At 53.1% G+C, this 18,426-nt stretch overlaps 1 protein-coding gene across 8 annotated transcripts in view; it reads right to left on the bottom strand.

The window, feature by feature from the left end:
- LOC144935311 (RNA binding protein fox-1 homolog 1-like) overlaps positions 1–18,426 on the bottom strand; it is a 183,531-nt gene that overhangs the window by 67,762 nt on the left and 97,343 nt on the right. For all 8 annotated transcript variants that reach the window (XM_078861879.1, XM_078861895.1, XM_078861871.1 and 5 more), the window contains exon 2: positions 6,284–6,625. In XM_078861879.1, coding sequence (XP_078718005.1) covers positions 6,284–6,625 — 342 coding nt within the window. The remainder of the gene's footprint in view (positions 1–6,283; positions 6,626–18,426) is intronic.

The raw sequence follows: 18,426 nt of genomic DNA, 5'->3' as shown, positions 1-18,426 counted from the left end.
TTTAATTCCGCAAATTAACCGAGAAGCCACCAACACCGCTGACCCCCATCTAATTTCTCCCTCTCTCTCTCTCTCTCTCACTTTTTTTTCTCTTTACTAAAAGTGATTCAATTAAAATGTTTCCGCTGGCAGATGGAGATGGAAAAAATAAACTTAAGCGAACGCTGCGCACTCGAAACAAAATGCAAACGTGAACCGAGATGGAAGGGCGTTTATTATTATTATTATAATAATAATCTAATCCGCGTTAATTATATCGGCTAAACTTTCCTGGGCACTGTTAAATCTGACCTTTATTCGGCAAAAGGTCACCAGCGGCGGGTGATCGCCGAACGCCGCAGGTTCAACGGCAGCGGCGAAGCTATCGGGTGTGCAGGCGGTGCAACTGCACAGCGGCCCACGGGGCCTAGGGGTTGCTGTAGAAAGAGGGGGGTGGGGTACATCGGACAGGGGCCACCCGTTCCGTTCCCTGCGCGAGAGACCATGCCAACCGCGCCGTGCCCCTTGGTGAATGGGATCAAATAATTCAGAGGGTCATCTCTGAGGCCAGCGGCCCCCGCGGTGAACCCACAAGACACGTTGTTCTGAACAAGTCTGTTGAGGACGTTTGTGTCTACGAGGCAGCAGTCAACCTCCCTGAGCTGCCACTAAAGAAAGGTCGATAAACTATGTGTTCAAGGATGGAGACGAGACCACTGTAAAGTACTACAAGACCAACCAGCACTGCCACTCAACCACCCACCGCTCCCGTTATGACATTGGATTCCCATTTGGACACCCTCCACTATCACGAAATCACCCTCCACTATCACGAAACCGCCCATCACTATCATTAAACTACCCATCACTATCATTAAACCACCTAACATGTCCACTAAACCACCCGTTACTCCCACTAAACTACCTAACATTTCAACTAAATCACCTGTAACTACCACTAAACCACCCATCACTACAACTAAACCCACCCGTCTTGACGGCAATAATTGTACACATTTCACAACAGCACTAATGTATGACCTTTGTCATCTCTAAATTATAGAGAAAACACACGGGGATCGGAGGACAATCGCACGTTAGCTGAATCGCATCGCCCGTTAATAAGAGTACCGCAAAGGGGGCTGGGGGGGGGGCTGGCACGGGACACACCGCGGCAATGAGGATGGATGGATGATGATGGCGGTGGCGGTGGGCCGATGGGCAAAGAACGGTGATGGAACGGGCAGAGTTGGGAACGCGCGCCAGATGACGACTCCCACCGTTGAGACGGAGCGATAAGAATAGCTGAGGCGTGTGGGACGGAGCGAGATGGATTGTGGCATCAGCGCGGGCAGTGTGGATATATGGGCCCCCTCCGATGCGCGTGTATATTGTAACGCGCTTGGGGGAATGCATTTGCATCTGGACTCTGTATACAAATATAACGTGGAAAAAGAAAATAAACAAAACAGACAAAGGCACGGCCCCTGCAATTTCTTTCTTGCTTGCTTGCTCACGGCATTTGCTGGTGGAGAGGCCGCCAGAAGGTATTTGGTCTACTCTTCCACGCGAGTCATATATCTTTTAAATAGGAGATGGGGGTGGGGGGTATACCTATCCAGAATGTACCCCACCGCACGCAAGCAACTGATAGATCGAGTGCCATGTGCTCCATTCCAATTGCTGGGTGGACAGAGGCGGGGGTGGATTTAAGAAATGTGCTCAGTTTAATCAATTGCCGCGCCGAGGGATCGAACCGGCGGACCTCTGGATAGCGAGTCGAGCGTGATGCCCGTCACACAGCAGCAGCATGCCTTTTGAGGCCAAACAATAACCCACTGCCCTTTGTCGTCGATCCACTGCTGAACGAAAGCCTCTCGGTGCCGTGTCGGCAATGGGGATTTGTACTCTTAGTTATTTCGGTAAAGTCACGTAGGTAAAAAAAAAATTACATTTTAATTTCATTTTTTACCTACGTGACTTTACCGAAAGAACTAAGCGTATGAATCCTTGCAGTCACGAAAGCTTCAAATATAGAATGGGGATTTGCTTGACCATACTTCACCGCTTTGGTCAATGCAGATTAGTAAAGTAGGGGAGGGTCGGCGAGAGGGGGGTGGGGAGCGTGGCAGAACCGGTTCAGATATAAATTCGCCACTGATGCCAGCCGCCGTATTGTCCGGAAAGTAAGACGCACCATCGCGGGCGGGGGTGGGGGCGTCTTAATGATCCGGGGAATACCGTGGGACTGAGCCGGGTTCACAGCGCAGTGCGTCAACCACTGCGCCACCCACCGCTCCACTCGCTCCAGCCATAGATTCCTTACGCGAGTGGTTCACGGTGGGGAGGCTCTCTTCGTGCGCGTGTGTAGGGGGCGCGCCGCCTCGCCAACGCGGAGCTGCGATGAACATTGACGCGGGGCACCTTTTTATGAGCTAATGAAGTGAGCGAGAAGTCCGCTGACGTTTTTGTTGTTGTTGTTGCGTGAACGCGTTTATAACGTCTCCGCAGGCAGCAGTCGCGTTGGCTTGACGAGCGTTTGAGCGGTGGACTGATTCGTTCCATTGCATTGTAAAGATGCCCACTTTGCGAGCCGATTTTATTGCGGTTAAATACAATCTTAATTTTAGAACTTTCGTGACTGCAGGAATTATTATTTGGTTCTTTCGGTTAAGTCACGTCTAAAGATAAAATGCCTCCACCCCCCCTCTGTCTATTTAAGGCCACCCCACAGAGACGATCACCCCTCTCTGTCACCTGTGTTGCTCTCGCTATGTATGTATCTTGTGATATCTGTCTGCTGTCTGTCTATAGTTTTCTGGTTAGATATTATGTCGCTATTTCATTATACCTGATGATGATTATACCTGATGATGATTGCTTGTGTTGCAATCGAAACGTCGTATTCTATTATTTAATTTAATTTATTATTTTATCTTTAGACGTGACTTAACCGAAAGAACCAAATAATAATTCCTGCAGTCACGAAAGTTCTAAAATTAAGATTGAACCACTTCTACGGGGAAGTTTTAAGCTTATCCTTTTTCTCTCTCTCTCTGGCGACTTGTTTTCTCTGCCTGTGTCCTCTTTAGAATGTTCACACTTAAATTCTAACTTAGCAATCTTTGAAATACGTAATCAACCAGGCTATGCGTTAATTGTGTGTTGACCGACCCTCTGTGTTGTATTACATTACATTTCGATATTTTACTAGGTTATTTAATTTTAGTGTGTCTTTCTCCTGATTTTCAGGCTTGCTTGCTGTGCCATCGTACTCGCAGCACCACGTTTCTTTTGGACCACTCATTGATATGCTAATTTTTTCTAACCCCCCTCCCCCTCTCTCTGCCTCCGCCCCCCCTCTGTCTATTTAAGGCCACCCCACAGAGACGATCACCCCTCTCTGTCACCTGTGTTGCTCTCGCTATGTATGTATCTTGTGATATCTGTCTGCTAATGTCTGTCTATAGTTTTCTGGTTAGATATTATGTCGCTATTTCATTATACCTGATGATGATTGCTTGTGTTGCAATCGAAACGTCGTATTCTATTGGTTAAATACAACTTTATGTGCGATGAAGAAGGGCCCATGACCCGAAACGTCGCCGATTATCAACGTTTTCCTTTCACGTGTGCTTGTGCACAACTGCCGAGGCAGCAGCAGCAGCACGAGAATGTGTTGACTAGTCGTGAATGTGATTCTTTGGGTCTGTCGGTAAAGTCACGTAGATAGGTTCAAAGAAAATAACAAAGAAAAACTACGACGTTTCGATCGCAACACAAGCGGTCGTCATCCTTTTCCTGATGACGACCGCTTGTGTTGCGATCGAAACGTCGCAATTTTTTTGTTATTTTCTTTGAACCTATCTACGTGACTTTACCGAAAGACCCAAAGAATGTGAATTCCTGCAGTCACGATTTAGTGGTGAATGATAGCGCCTCTAGTGGTTGCCGGGATGATTCGGCAGGGCAGGGGGTTGACACTCGTGCCTCACAGCAACAAGAGACCCGGGTTAGACTCCCCACTCGGGGCGCCTTTCTACGTGTGGAGTTTGTATGTTCTACCCCTGTTTGTATGTTTGTGTGTACGCATGTACGTATGTTCTCTCCTCGTTCTGTCTGGGTTTCCTCCGGGCTCTCGGGTTTCCTCACACAGCTAGCTAATAACACATTCCTGCGGAGGGATATGGTAGGAACGTTGGGTTGCTCGGTCAATGGCCAGGGTCAACGGCGGCGTGGTGTATTCCGCAAATATGCCCGACTGTGAGGGCGGGCGCAAGCCGGCGTGAGTAGGTTGAACGTTGAGTTTTATAAAGGCACCACGGGGTGACCAGCCCCCACCACCCAGCCCCACCCCTCCCACCCCCACCCAGCCCCACCTTCCCCACCCAGCCCCTCCCCACCCTCCCCTCTCCACCCAGCCCCACCCCTCTCATTTTTGGATGCACGACGGACGGACGGACACAATAATCCCCTATGGGCTGGTGTAACCAGGAGGTTCCTACCAGTATAATAAAATGTCACTGGGAATGTCCAAAGCATTCCGACGCTGAAAAGCCACCTGCAAATCACTCAACTTTGGATCACACACACACACACGCGCGCGCACGCACTCTCGCAGCATAGCACCCCCTCGCTACGGTGACACACTTGGCAGGACCCTCCTGACAACGAGCCCTGAGACCTGCAAGCGTTGCGGTGAGTGTCATCGTCGATGCCGATCGATGCATCGACGCACAGCGTGTCCCGTGTGGGACACAGTTGCGGTCCTTTCGCCAATCCACTGCTGGATGAGGACCTCCCCACGCCGTGCCTGTTACGCATGCACGTTGAACTTCTTTCGCACCGTACGTCGCCGAACCGTGCTATGCGGAGGCGCGATTGCGCGCGTCTGCGTGGCCACCCCGGGGCGGAGTGCGTCGCTTTGATTGGCTGCGCGAGAGGCGGCCACGTGCCGACGGACGCGTGCGCATGGATCGTGGCGTAGCGATGATGGCACGACATTTGCCAATTTACCAAGCGCAAGGAAAGACAGACAACACACACACGGGGCTGTCAGCAGCAGCAACAACAGCAGCAGCAACAGCAGCAGCCATGATTGATCCACTGCTGGATGACAGCCTACCACCCAACATCTCTCGCGGTTCCGCGACGCAACAATCCACCCAGCAGCCACAGTGCACGCGAGTTGATTTCATCGCTCCGTCTCCACGATGGAGGTGATTTTTTTCGGGTGCGTTCGCTCCTTTGGCTTCCACTCCGTGGTTAGACTCGACCGTCACCCCGTGTAAACACGACGTGCCCCTGCTCGAGTCCTTCTTAACTTTCTCAACAAAATTGTTCGGTGGAACTGCCTCGGCAGTGGCTCACAAGCACAACGAACTAAACGAACTGATGAGCAACGTGAGTTATTCATGAGTCATTCGTGTGCCTATATATTTTTTTATTTTTAAAGTCACAGCGTTATTGGCTAACGCATAGACTTGTATGTACTTTTTGACAGTAAAAATGATTTGAAAATCTGGTACACGTGACATAATGCCTACACTATGAAACGGCGTGGTGACGTATGGAATACAGAGACTCACACATAAAGCCATATACTTGCACAGAGAGCCATAGACTAATATCTGAATCGGTCCTGGGTATCCCCTAGGTCGACGTGGCCTCAAATGAGAACCCGGTGCGATGTTAAACCATCGCCACGAGGGAGACAAAGGCGGTCGGGCGTGGTGCTAGCCACCCACCCCCTCGTGTGTCGTACCTGCCTTCATCCGTGCTCGCTAACAGCACTTGCCCCAACAACCTGTTCAGGCTACACGGGGGGGGGGGGTGGTCTTTGTCTTTATGTTTCTGAGTCGGTGGCAGCTGATGACCGGTGGCTTTTGCCCCTCGTGGTCCTTGGAGCAGCGAGCGGACGCTACGCGGCGTGACCTCCGCACTCATCTCTCGCGGACACCGTGACCTCTTACCCACCCCTCCCACCTCTTCTCCCCCTCTCCCCCTCCTCCTCTCACCGTGACCTCTTACCCACCCCTCCCACCTCTTCTCCCCCTCTCCCCCTCTTCCTCTCACCGTGACCTCTTACCCACCCCTCCCACCTCTTCTCCCCCTCTCCCCCTCCTCCTCTCACCGTGACCTCTTACCCACCCCTCCCACCTCTTCTCCCCCTCTCCCCCTCCTCCTCTCACCGTGACCTCTTACCCACCCCTCCCACCTCTTCTCCCCCTCTCCCCCTCCTCCTCTCACCGTGACCTCTTACCCACCCCTCCCACCTCTTCTCCCCCTCTCCCCCTCCTCTCACCGTGACCGTGCCGCCGCTCTGCGCCGTCTGCTGCTGCTGATGGTGCTGCTGCTGCTGCTGGTGATGGTGGTGGTGGTGATGCGACGCCGGGGGTTGCTGCGCCACCGCCGCCGTCGTGTAGAGGGCGGCGGCCACATCGTGGTCGGGCGGAGGCGCGACTCCTCCGCCCGGCTGCCCGGTGCCGTAGTCCGGCACGACGCCGTGGGGGAGCGCCGCGTGCGGCGGTGGCGGCGGCGCCGCTCCGTAGTCGGCGGGGACGCCGTTCTGGGACGGCGCCGCGAACTGTCCCGACGGGTACGCGTGCGCCATGGGCTCGGGGGGCAGCGGGGGCTCCTGCGTCCCCTTTACGGGTCGCGGGAGGGCGGTGGGGTGGTGCGGTTGGGGAGTGGTGTGGATGGTAAGGGGAGGGGGAGAGGGTCGGGTGGGGGTGGAGGAAATGTGGGATGGCAACAGATGTGTGCGGGAGGGAGTGTGGTGGATGGAGGTGGGGGGAAGGGTGGCAAAATATGTGGGGGGCGAGGAACGATGGGGGGTCGAAGTGGGGGGCAGGGTGACAAAAGGATGTGGGGGGCGAGGGGCAGAGACAACAGTAGCATGAGCGCTGAGCAGGTAATTCTGTTGACTATCACAAAATAAAACATCAATGTAGAGCTGTGGTGCAGTGGTTCGCGGTGCGCACACAGCCAGAGGTAATGCACCTCGGATACAAATGCATAACGGTCATCACAGCGCTTGTGCCAAGCTAGGTACACTTTGATTGCCAACGCGATCTTCCGTATCGACTCGGCTGATATGGGCACACACACCTGCACCAGCTACTCAGGACCGGTTCAAATATTCGGCACCGTCGTTGCCCGCGAGCGGGAATCGAACTCCGGTGAACGGGAGTGCGGGGGGGGAGTTCATTAGCGCGGTGCGCACTCGCTCACGCGTGCAGACGGACAGCTTCACGCGTGCAGGATGACATCGCACACGGGAGCCGTGGCGCGCTACGGGAAGCGAAGTCGTTCCCCAGCCGCCACGACGAGGAGACGGCAGACGTAGCCGGCTACGAGATCGGCCGCGGCTCCCCTGGGTCCCCGCCCACCCCCATCCCACCCCTGGAGACTCTGAGCGCGGCTCTGCCACGGCGCCTGAGATGCCTGCCTGTCTGACTGTCTGCCTGGCCGTCTGTCTGCCTGTGTGTCGGCGGCGCGCCTGTGATGCTCTCTGTGAGTCTGTTGAACCTCTTCTTGGTTCTTTCGGTAAAGTCACGTAGAAGGGAAGTAATACAATATTATTATTTTATAAAATATTATTATTTTATTACTTCCCTTCTACGTGCCTTTACCGAAAGAACCAAGAAGATGAATCCCTGCAGTCACGAAAGCTTTAAATCGAAATCTGTTGAACCTGCTTGGCTGCTTACACGTCCGTCTACCTATGCGCATGGCTATCTGTCTGCCTGTTCGGTCCGCGCGTCTGTTTTCCCGTCTTTCTGCTGAGTTGTCTGTCTGCCGATTTGCCTATCTGCGGGTCTATTTGCGTTGTCGGTCTGCCTGTCTGTCTGTCAGTGCGTACGTCTGCCTGTACGTTCGCTTGCCAACCCTACAGGTATGTTCGTCAGCCTGGGTCTACCTATCAATTCTAGATTAGAAGTTTTCGTGACTGCAAGAATTAATATTCTTAGGTTTTTTCAGTAAAGTCACGTAGGTAAAAAGTAAAAAAATAAAATAAAAAAATAGAAATAATAATAGAAATAAAATAACAAATCACGACTTGTGTTGCCCCCAAAACGTCGTGATTTATTATTTTATTTCTATTATTATTTCTATTTTATTATTCATTTTTATTTTTAACTACGTGACTTTACCGACAAAAACTAAGAGTATCTGCCTATCAAATCTACTGACTGTCTGCATGTCTGTCAGACGATCTCTCTCTCTATCTGTCTGTTAACCCTGCCTGCCTGTCTGTTTCCCCCCGCCTGTATACTGATGTGTCTGCCTGTGTGTCCGCCTGGTGGTCTTTGTGTTTGCCTGTCTTTCGCTCGTCCGCGCGTTGTATTCCTCGGCCTTGACACCCGCCGTCGCTTTGCTCCCCTCCGCCTCGCATCTCGCCTCCTCCTCCTCCTCTTCCTCCATCCTCCTTCTCTCCCCCACCGCAATATAACGAGCGACCTTCATTTCAGCGATTATTTATTTATTTGCTCTCGCACAAATGTCAATAATTTATGAAATGTTGCCATTAGCAGGCCTCTTGGAGATCACTTAAACGAACGGCCACTGCTGTGCGCGTGCGTGCGCGCGCGCGCGCGTGCCGTCGTGATGGCCCGTGACATCAACCTTGACTACTTCGTCCGCATTCCACATTTGTAGAAAAATATGACAATGCGAAATAGGGGGATTTTAGCCCGCATGTTGGGGCCAGGGACGTTCTAAACGCGGACGGCTAAGATGAGAGCTTGGTTCGGCGAGCGAAGTAGAGCTTGCGCCATTTGGAGGCGGATGTGATCTTTACGTAAATGATGTTGATGGTGATGTCATGGTGCTTCTTTAATGTATTTGAATAACTTCGCCACCCTGGCTATTGAGGGTTCGTGGAGGAGGTAGGAAGAGGGAGGGATATGGCGTGAGCAGGCAAGCCCAAGACCGGTTGGCATATATCACCAGCCACGATGTTCACCACGGATTGAAATTGAACTGAGGTCGTTGTGGTTTCGGCGGAGTGGGATAACCACTGTACCGTCGCTGCCTTTCGACCTGCAACATACGTAATGACCGACATGTAGCTCGTGATTTAGTACTGCTGCTGCCTTGCCAGGTGGTGCACACGCACAAACAACAACAACAAGTCAACACATTCGTCAACAACAACAGCAGCATTCTGTGGTGAGAGTAGTCATATTTTTGGTTTATATTTGGGGGCGGCGTTTTGGGCAATTGCCCCTTGTTCAGAGCACGAAATAGATACCTACCCGCCTGTTCCTTAATGCCAACATTTTTGTCAGTTACCCCTCCACCACCCGATCGGAATGTCACGATTACAAGTATATTATGAGTATTCACTATTATCATTGACACGTGCCGATGAATTTGTGAATTTGCGACCAATAAACCTCCTTCTCATTCGTGGACCGAGACGTTGAACGCTGACGCACGCTGATTATCCTCCTCCGCTAATGCGGTTTATTTTCTTTTTGTTTTACTTAAGAGGCGGTAGCGCGTAAGTGGCACGCGCCAACGTGAATCGTCAACCCACTTTCTGTACTGCCACCCGGCCACCTCTGAGTCCACGGAATGTTCCACGGGCTTCGCCCACCCTGTGCGGACGCGCGAGTTACTCCTGTTGGCAAACACGTGCCGAGTAGACATTGTATCGATCCGCCAATTAAATTCGATCCCCAGAATCAATTATTAACGACGAATGCAAATAGCACCTCAATGATATGCAAATGTTACATTTGGCCTTGGGGGATTGACTCGGCCTATCATCCCTCCAGGGGGGGCGGGGGTCGATACAACGAGCACCAGTTTGTGAGTCATTCAACAATGGTGTAACAGTGGATATCCCTCCCAACACCTGACGCCCCCCCCCCCCGTCATATAAATGTGTAATTTACACCACGGGCGAAGGTTGTAAACAGGAGATGATAACAGCTTCAATGTTGAAGAATCACTACGACTTTTGATGAACGAGACCAAAGATGAATCTCGATTGGTGACAGAGAACCATCCAGACATTTCATTTCAATTTCCCCATTCCCTGCGCCCCCCCCCCCTCTTTCTCCCCGTGTGTGCAGCTCGGGACAATGCACGTAACACACGCACACAACGCGCCATCGATCTCATTTCTCCGGTGCCGTCGTTACGCGAGGTCTATTGCATGCAGCACTCATCGGCGAGTAGGGAAGGGATGGATCGTAACAGTTTCACCATTACGAGCCTCCCCCCCTCACCTCACTCCCTACCCCGCCGATTGACAGCAAGCGGGAGCCACGCGCCATTCCAGATGTGCGGTGGCTTGCAAATGGATTCACTACGCTAGCGAGTGTGTGTGCAGGCGGTGCAACTGCGCCACGAAGTGCGGGGGGGAGGGCGGTGGGGGGGGGGGGCTGCCCAGGTACCGTAGGACATAGACTCGGACCCATACCAACCTCGCCACTGTGTGAAGTAGTGGTGTGTGGTAGTGTTGGGTGCTATGTGGTAGTGTTGGCTGCTGTGTGGTAGTGTTGGGTGCTGTGTGGTAGTGTTGGCTGCTATGTGGTAGTGTTGGCTGCTATGTGGTAGTGTTGGGTGTTGTGTGGTAGTGTTGGGTACTGTGTGGTAGTGTTGGGTGCTATGTGGTAGTGTTGGGTGCTGTGTGGTAGTGTTGGGTGCTGTGTGGTAGTGTTGGGTGCTGTGTGGTAGTGTTGGCTGCTGTGTGGTAGTGTTGGGTGCTGTGTGGTAGTGTTGGGTACTGTGTGGTAGTGTTGGGTGCTATGTGGTAGTGTTGGGTGCTGTGTGGTAGTGTTGGGTACTGTGTAGTAGTGTTGGGTGCTATGTGGTAGTGTTGGGTGCTGTGTGGTAGTGTTGGCTGCTGTGTGGTAGTGTTGGGTGCTGTGTGGTAGTGTTGGCTGCTGTGTGGTAGTGTTGGGTGCTGTGTGGTAGTGTTGGGTGCTGTGTGGTAGTGTTGGGTGCTATGTGATAGTGTTGGGTGCTGTGTGGTAGTGTTGGCTGCTGTGTGGTAGTGTTGGGTGCTGTGTGGTAGTGTTGCGTGCTGTGTGGTAGTGTTGGTTGCTATGTGGTAGTGTTGGCTGCTGTGTGGTAGTGTTGGCTGCTATGTGGTAGTGTTGGGTGATGTGTGGTAGTGTTGGGTGCTGTGTGGTAGTGTTGGTTGCTATGTGGTAGTGTTGGGTGCTGTGTGGTAGTGTTGGCTGCTATGTGGTAGTGTTGGGTGCTGTGTGGTAGTGTTGGGTGCTGTGTGGTAGTGTTGGGTACTGTGTGGTAGTGTTGGGTACTGTGTGGTAGTGTTGGTTGCTATGTGGTAGTGTTGGGTGCTGTGTGGTAGTGTTGGCTGCTGTGTGGTAGTGTTGGGTGCTGTGTGGTAGTGTTGGCTGCTGTGTGGTAGTGTTGGGTGCTGTGTGGTAGTGTTGGCTGCTGTGTGGTAGTGTTGGTTGCTATGTGGTAGTGTTGGGTGCTGTGTGGTAGTGTTGGCTGCTGTGTGGTAGTGTTGGGTGCTGTGTGGTAGTGTTGGGTACTGTGTGGTAGTGTTGGGTACTGTGTGGTAGTGTTGGGTGCTGTGTGGTAGTGTTGGGTGCTGTGTGGTAGTGTTGGGTGCTGTGTGGTAGTGTTGGCTGCTGTGTGGTAGTGTTGGCTGCTGTGTGGTAGTGTTGGGTGCTGTGTGGTAGTGTTGGCTGCTGTGTGGTAGTGTTGGGTGCGATGTGGTAGTGTTGGGTGCTGTGTGGTAGTGTTGGCTGCTGTGTGGTAGTGTTGGGTGCTGTGTGGTAGTGTTGGCTGCTATGTGGTAGTGTTGGGTGCTGTGTGGTAGTGTTGGGTGCTGTGTGGTAGTGTTGGTTGCTATGTGGTAGTGTTGGGTGCTGTGTGGTAGTGTTGGCTGCTATGTGGTAGTGTTGGGTGCTGTGTGGTAGTGTTGGGTGCTGTGTGGTAGTGTTGGGTACTGTGTGGTAGTGTTGGGTACTGTGTGGTAGTGTTGGTTGCTATGTGGTAGTGTTGGGTGCTGTGTGGTAGTGTTGGCTGCTGTGTGGTAGTGTTGGGTGCTGTGTGGTAGTGTTGGCTGCTGTGTGGTAGTGTTGGGTGCTGTGTGGTAGTGTTGGCTGCTGTGTGGTAGTGTTGGTTGCTATGTGGTAGTGTTGGGTGCTGTGTGGTAGTGTTGGCTGCTGTGTGGTAGTGTTGGGTGCTGTGTGGTAGTGTTGGGTACTGTGTGGTAGTGTTGGGTACTGTGTGGTAGTGTTGGGTGCTGTGTGGTAGTGTTGGGTGCTGTGTGGTAGTGTTGGGTGCTGTGTGGTAGTGTTGGCTGCTGTGTGGTAGTGTTGGCTGCTGTGTGGTAGTGTTGGGTGCTGTGTGGTAGTGTTGGCTGCTGTGTGGTAGTGTTGGGTGCTATGTGGTAGTGTTGGGTGCTGTGTGGTAGTGTTGGCTGCTGTGTGGTAGTGTTGGGTGCTGTGTGGTAGTGTTGGGTGCTGTGTGGTAGTGTTGGGTGCTATGTGGTAGTGTTGGGTACTGTGTGGTAGTGTTGGGTACTGTGTGGTAGTGTTGGGTGCTGTGTGGTAGTGTTGGGTGCTGTGTGGTAGTGTTGGGTGCTGTGTGGTAGTGTTGGCTGCTGTGTGGTAGTGTTGGCTGCTGTGTGGTAGTGTTGGGTGCTGTGTGGTAGTGTTGCTGCTGTGTGGTAGTGTCGGGTGCTATGTGGTAGTGTTGGGTGCTGTGTGGTAGTGTTGGCTGCTGTGTGGTAGTGTTGGGTGCTGTGTGGTAGTGTTGGCTGCTGTGTGGTAGTGTTGGGTGCTATGTGGTAGTGTTGGGTGCTGTGTGGTAGTGTTGGCTGCTGTGTGGTAGTGTTGGGTGCTGTGTGGTAGTGTTGGGTGCTGTGTGGTAGTGTTGGCTGCTGTGTGGTAGTGTTGGGTGCTGTGTGGTAGTGTTGGGTGCTGTGTGGTAGTGTTGGCTGCTATGTGGTAGTGTTGGCTGCTGTGTGGTAGTGTTGGGTGCTGTGTGGTAGTGTTGGCTGCTGTGTGGTAGTGTTGGGTACTGTGTGGTAGTGTTGGCTGCTGTGTGGTAGTGTTGGGTGCTGTGTGGTAGTGTTGGGTGCTGTGTGGTAGTGTTGGCTGCTGTATTGTAGTGTTGGGTGCTGTGTGGTAGTGTTGGCTGCTGTGTGGTAGTGTTGGCTGCTGTATTGTAGTGTTGGCTGCTATGTGGTAGTGTTGGCTGCTGTGTGGTAGTGTTGGCTGCTGTATTGTAGTGTTGGGTGCTGTGTGGTAGTGTTGGGTGCTGTGTGGTAGTGTTGGCTGCTGTGTGGTAGTGTTGGGTGCTATGTGGTAGTGTTGGCTGCTGTATTGTAGTGGTGGGTGCTGTGTGGTAGTGTTGGGTGCTGTGTGGTAGTGTTGGCTGCTGTGTGGTAGTGTTGGCTGCTGTGTGGTAGTGTTGGCTGCTGTATTGTAGTGTTGGCTGCTATGTGGTAGTGTTGGCTGCTGTGTGGTAGTGTTGGCTGCTGTATTGTAGTGTTGGGTGCTGTGTGGTAGTGTTGGGTGCTGTGTGGTAGTGTTGGCTGCTGTGTGGTAGTGTTGGGTGCTATGTGGTAGTGTTGGCTGCTGTATTGTAGTGTTGGCTGCTATGTGGTAGTGTTGGCTGCTGTGTGGTAGTGTCGGCTGCTGTATTGTAGTGTTGGGTGCTGTGTGGTAGTGTTGGGTGCTGTGTGGTAGTGTTGGGTGCTGTGTGGTAGTGTTGGCTGCTGTGTGGTAGTGTTGGGTGCTGTGTGGTAGTGTTGGGTGCTGTATTGTAGTGTTGGGTGCTGTGTGGTAGTGTTGGCTGCTGTGTGGTAGTGTTGGGTGCTGTGTGGTAGTGTTGGGTGCTGTGTGGTAGTGTTGGCTGCTGTATTGTAGTGTTGGGTGCTGTGTGGTAGTGTTGGCTGCTGTGTGGTAGTGTTGGGTGCTGTGTGGTAGTGTTGGCTGCTGTGTGGTAGTGTTGGGTGCTGTGTGGTAGTGTTGGGTGCTGTGTGGTAGTGTTGGCTGCTGTATTGTAGTGTTGGGTGCTGTGTGGTAGTGTTGGGTGCTATGTGGTAGTGTTGGCTGCTGTATTGTAGTGTTGGCTGCTATGTGGTAGTGTTGGCTGCTGTGTGGTAGTGTTGGCTGCTGTATTGTAGTGTTGGGTGCTGTGTGGTAGTGTTGGGTGCTGTGTGGTAGTGTTGGCTGCTGTGTGGTAGTGTTGGGTGCTGTGTAGTAGTGTTGGGTGCTGTATTGTAGTGTTGGGTGCTGTGTGGTAGTGTTGGGTGCTGTGTGGTAGTGTTGGCTGCTGTATTGTAGTGTTGGGTGCTGTGTGGTAGTGTTGGCTGCTGCGTGGCAGTGGTGGGCGGTGTTTGGCAGTAATAATAGGTGACGTGTGGTACGAGGAGCTGAGGAAATTGGACAAGGGACCCCCATTCCATTCATTGCATCAGGACCTATGCCAACCGCGCTACGCCACTGGCAGCACAAGCCTCAACACGCGTGCTCCAGGATCGGTTATAACCGCGTGGGAGTTCAAGATAAAGTACCCCCCCCCCCTCCACCCCCCCCCCCCCGCCGCACACCACCACTGAACACACGAGGCATTGTCGGGACTATTTTGTGCGCGTGTGAGACTTCGTCCCCGTGTGCGAGTGTCACCGGGAATAATGGGTGTGAGCGCATCCTTTGCAGCATCCGCCGTGTTTTCATCCCGGCTCTGAGATTTTGAGGGGTGGAGGCTGTGGGGGGGGGGGGGGCGTACAGCACCGACGGCGGCTTTGATACCCGGGCCCTCGGATGAATGGCATCGAATGGCATCGGTGTACGTGTGTATGCTGAACTCCTTTCGCGCCGTACTGAGCCAGCCGTGCCGATCGCATGTTCAGCGTGCTGCCAACGCGCCAAACCGAAATTACGACCAGCCTGGTGAAGTATGGCAGAAAAGCCGGCGGCGTTGTGGGGTGGGGGGGGGCATCATCCACCAGCGGATTAATGAGGGCTCAAAATTATGTTGATATAACGTCGATCTTTTGGTTCCTCTCTACTTAGACCGGTTTAGTGCCAGTCGATTTTATGAGACCGTTCACGTGAACGCAAGGTTAACACGAGATATTTCTCAAAAAGTTTGCTCGAAAGTAAAGTAACTGTAATCAATAACGTGGCTTGTAATTTCCAACAAGTTTGATAACTAATACGAATTAACCCCGGTGAACATGGACAGTGCTTTTGATAAGCCACCTCAAAACTGTCAACTTCCGCTCAACAGAGAGGTCGCTCCTTCTCTTCTGCTGCCCTCAGGGGTGGGCAGTGGGGGAGGGTCTAAAACTCCTTTCCCCACAACAATCACCCACAGCCATCCCTGTCCGTGCACAAGTCAAGGCTCAAGACCTTCTCCTCGCGTCTGACTGTCTTGACCGCATCTGCTCTCCACAGCTCTCCACAGCTCTCCACGCTCAGCGCGACGGGAAAAGACCCCCAAATTCTGCAGCGCGTGCAATCAGGACGCGGTGCCTCCTCCACACGTGGCGGGCGCGAGGTCAAAGACGAGTCCACCACGTGACTGCGGAACGTGCGGCCACCAAACGAATGCGAGGCCATCGGCAACTTCTCGCCCCGAGCGCATCAACGACACCCGTAGCCGTTACCCAGTAGACGTGCGAACGTTAGACCGACGTTGGCATGGGTTTGGAAATAAAATGTTGGTCCAACGTCCGACGCTGTGGAGGTGGAGGAGCGTGGGTGCGCTCGCTAGGGGAGGCTCTAAACGCGAACAACCCTCCATTCTCCCGCACCTCACTAACCACTAACCACCAAACTTCCAGACCCTCCACCATCACTACCAACCTCCTTGCGCCGCCAACTATCACCGCCAAACGTACGCACCACCGTCACGATCGGCCGCCACTCGGCAGAACGCGACTCTGACATCGGCCCGCGGGTTCTTGCGCCAGGCAAGGTGCACTTCGACAACTGCCACCACCACCACCGCCGCCACCACCACCACCACCACCGTGTGCACTACAACAGAATCCTCCTCGCTGACGACCACGAACGACGTGAACACGGACTTTGGAAATCCTTCTCCAACTGGCCCCTCCCACCCCCTTCCACCACCCCCGTAAAAAAAAAACCTTCCACCAAAATAGAACAATCCCCACGTGGAGGGAAGTCAGAAGCACGTGTCAGAATGTATCCCACCCCCCACCCCGTACACCTACACCCCGCCACCTCAATTGTCATTCTCCTCCACCGCTAGATTCTGCGCGAAAGAGGAGGAGGTGGAAGAGGAGGAGGACGGAAGGGAGGGAGAGAGAGGGAGAGACACGAGCAATGAGGAGCCAGGGGGTATACGGTGCAGATTTAAAATAAATAAATAAGCACGCAGATTGAATGAGACAGGTTTACATATTGCAGTCGGCCCTATGCTGACAGGATCCGTCTTGGGAGAGAGATCCACTCTTTTGTTGCGTGAAAACTGCCCCCACCACCTCTCCCTGCTACTCCTCTCGCAAAAAAAAGCTAGATTCACGAGTTATTCCTCAAGACTCCGAGCGCTGTCTGGCCTAGGAGATGTCCCAGGGTTAGGGATCTGTCTGGTTCAGGAGATGTCCAAGGGTTAGGGAGCTGTCTGGCCTAGCAGATGTCCAAGGGTTAGGGTGCTGCCTGGTCCAGGAGATGTCCAAGGGTTAGGGAGCTGTCTGGTCCAGGAGATGTCCAAGGGTTAGGGATCTGTCTGGTCCAGCAGATGTCCAAGGGTTAGGGATCTGTCTGGTCCAGGAGATGTCCATGGGTTAGGAATCTGTCTGGCCCAGCAGATGTCCAAGAGTTAGGGAGCTGCCTGGTCCAGGAGATGTTCAAGGGTTAGGGATTTTTCTGGCCTAGCAGATGTCCAAGGGTTAGGGAGCTGTCTGGTCCAGGAGATGTTCAAGGGTTAGGGAGCTGTCTGGCCGAGCAGATGTCCAAGTGTTAGGGATATACCTGGTCTAGCAGATGTCCAAGTGTTAGGGAGCCGCCTGGTCCAGGAGATGTCCAAGTGTTAGGGAGCTGTCAGGCCTAGCAGAAGTCCAAGGGTTAGGGAGCTGTCTGGAGGAATACGATGAGCTAAAGACGCTCTTTTTCACGGATGTTCAGTAGACGTGGATAATAATAGTGGTTGGCGATTAAGCTGCTCGTTGAATCATTGCATCGCACGATTGCGAGAGCCGGTGTCGGATTGTGTGGGGAGGCGAGGCCTTCGTCATCCAGCATTGGATCTATTGTGGCTGATGATGACGACGACGATTATGATGATGACCTTGCAACTCGGCGGATCGCGCGCTCTGTCTGCCCGCTGCGCCAGGCGCCCCTCTCCCCTTCGTTGTTTAGAGAGTAAGCAAATTGTTTGCAAACAGCTCGGATTGTTTGTCCACGAGACGGGTTTGTTTGCGAGCGAACAAAACAGCGCCCCGTGTTTGCGTGACACGCGCGGAGCGGCACATCGAAGCTGACAAATTAGAGCCTGGGGTGTGGGGGATCAAGGGGGGGGGGGGGTGGAAAGGTGTGTGAGAAATGGGGGTGAGAGGTGTGGGAGCAGATGGGGATGGAAGGGTGGGTGAGAGATGGGGCGTGTGGGAGCAAGGGGGGTGGGTGGAAGGGCGGGTGGGAGATACAGAGGGGAGGTGTGTGAGTAGGATGGTGAGAGAGATCTCAGGGTGGTGGATGGGAAATACGAGGTGGGAGGAATGGAAGGACTTGGGGTGGTTGGTGGGTGGGAGATGCATGGAGAGAGGGGGGAGGGGGTACGGAAGGAGGTGGAGGTGTGGAAGTAGGAGATGGGAGAGAACTGGGGGGGGGGGGGTGTAGCGGGAGGGGAGGGTGGGGGTATTATGGGGGGATGGTGTCGTACCTCCACGACTCTGTAGGTGAGAGAGCGAGAGAGAAGAGACCAAGCTTTGAAGCCAGTGCAGTAACTGAGCCTCGGTCGTGTTCATCGTCTTGGTCGCGTTAAGCACCACAGATAATCGCGTCAGTGCCAAGTCTAACGATACAAAGTTGTATTGTAGACGTATAGAGTATCGAAGTTTGAATGATTATTTGATTTGCCGATCTCTATATGGGTGTAACAAACAACCCTACACAAATGCGAGCATTGGTGTGGGTGAGCTGCGTGGTGAGTTATTGGTGAGCTCTGGTGTCCTGGTCGATCCTTTAAGAGCGAGATGGAGAGCGGCTCCTAGTTCAGCAGAGGGATTCAAGACTCCCGTGTGAATCTGATTCAGCAGAGAGATTCAAGACTCCCGCGTGAATCTGATTCAACAGAGGGATTCAAGGCTCCCGTGTGAATCTGATTCAGCAGAGGGATTCAAGGCTCCTGTGTGAATCTGATTCAGCAGAGGGATTCAAGACTCCCGTGTGAATCTGATTCAGCAGAGGGATTCAAGGCTCCTGTGTGAATCTGATTCAGCAGAGGGATTCAAGGCTCCCGCGTAAATCT

The sequence above is a fragment of the Lampetra fluviatilis genome, chromosome 1 (assembly GCF_964198595.1).
Source record: "Lampetra fluviatilis chromosome 1, kcLamFluv1.1, whole genome shotgun sequence".
Classification (NCBI taxonomy): domain Eukaryota; kingdom Metazoa; phylum Chordata; class Hyperoartia; order Petromyzontiformes; family Petromyzontidae; genus Lampetra; species Lampetra fluviatilis.
This window is presented reverse-complemented; position numbering and strand designations above follow the sequence as displayed.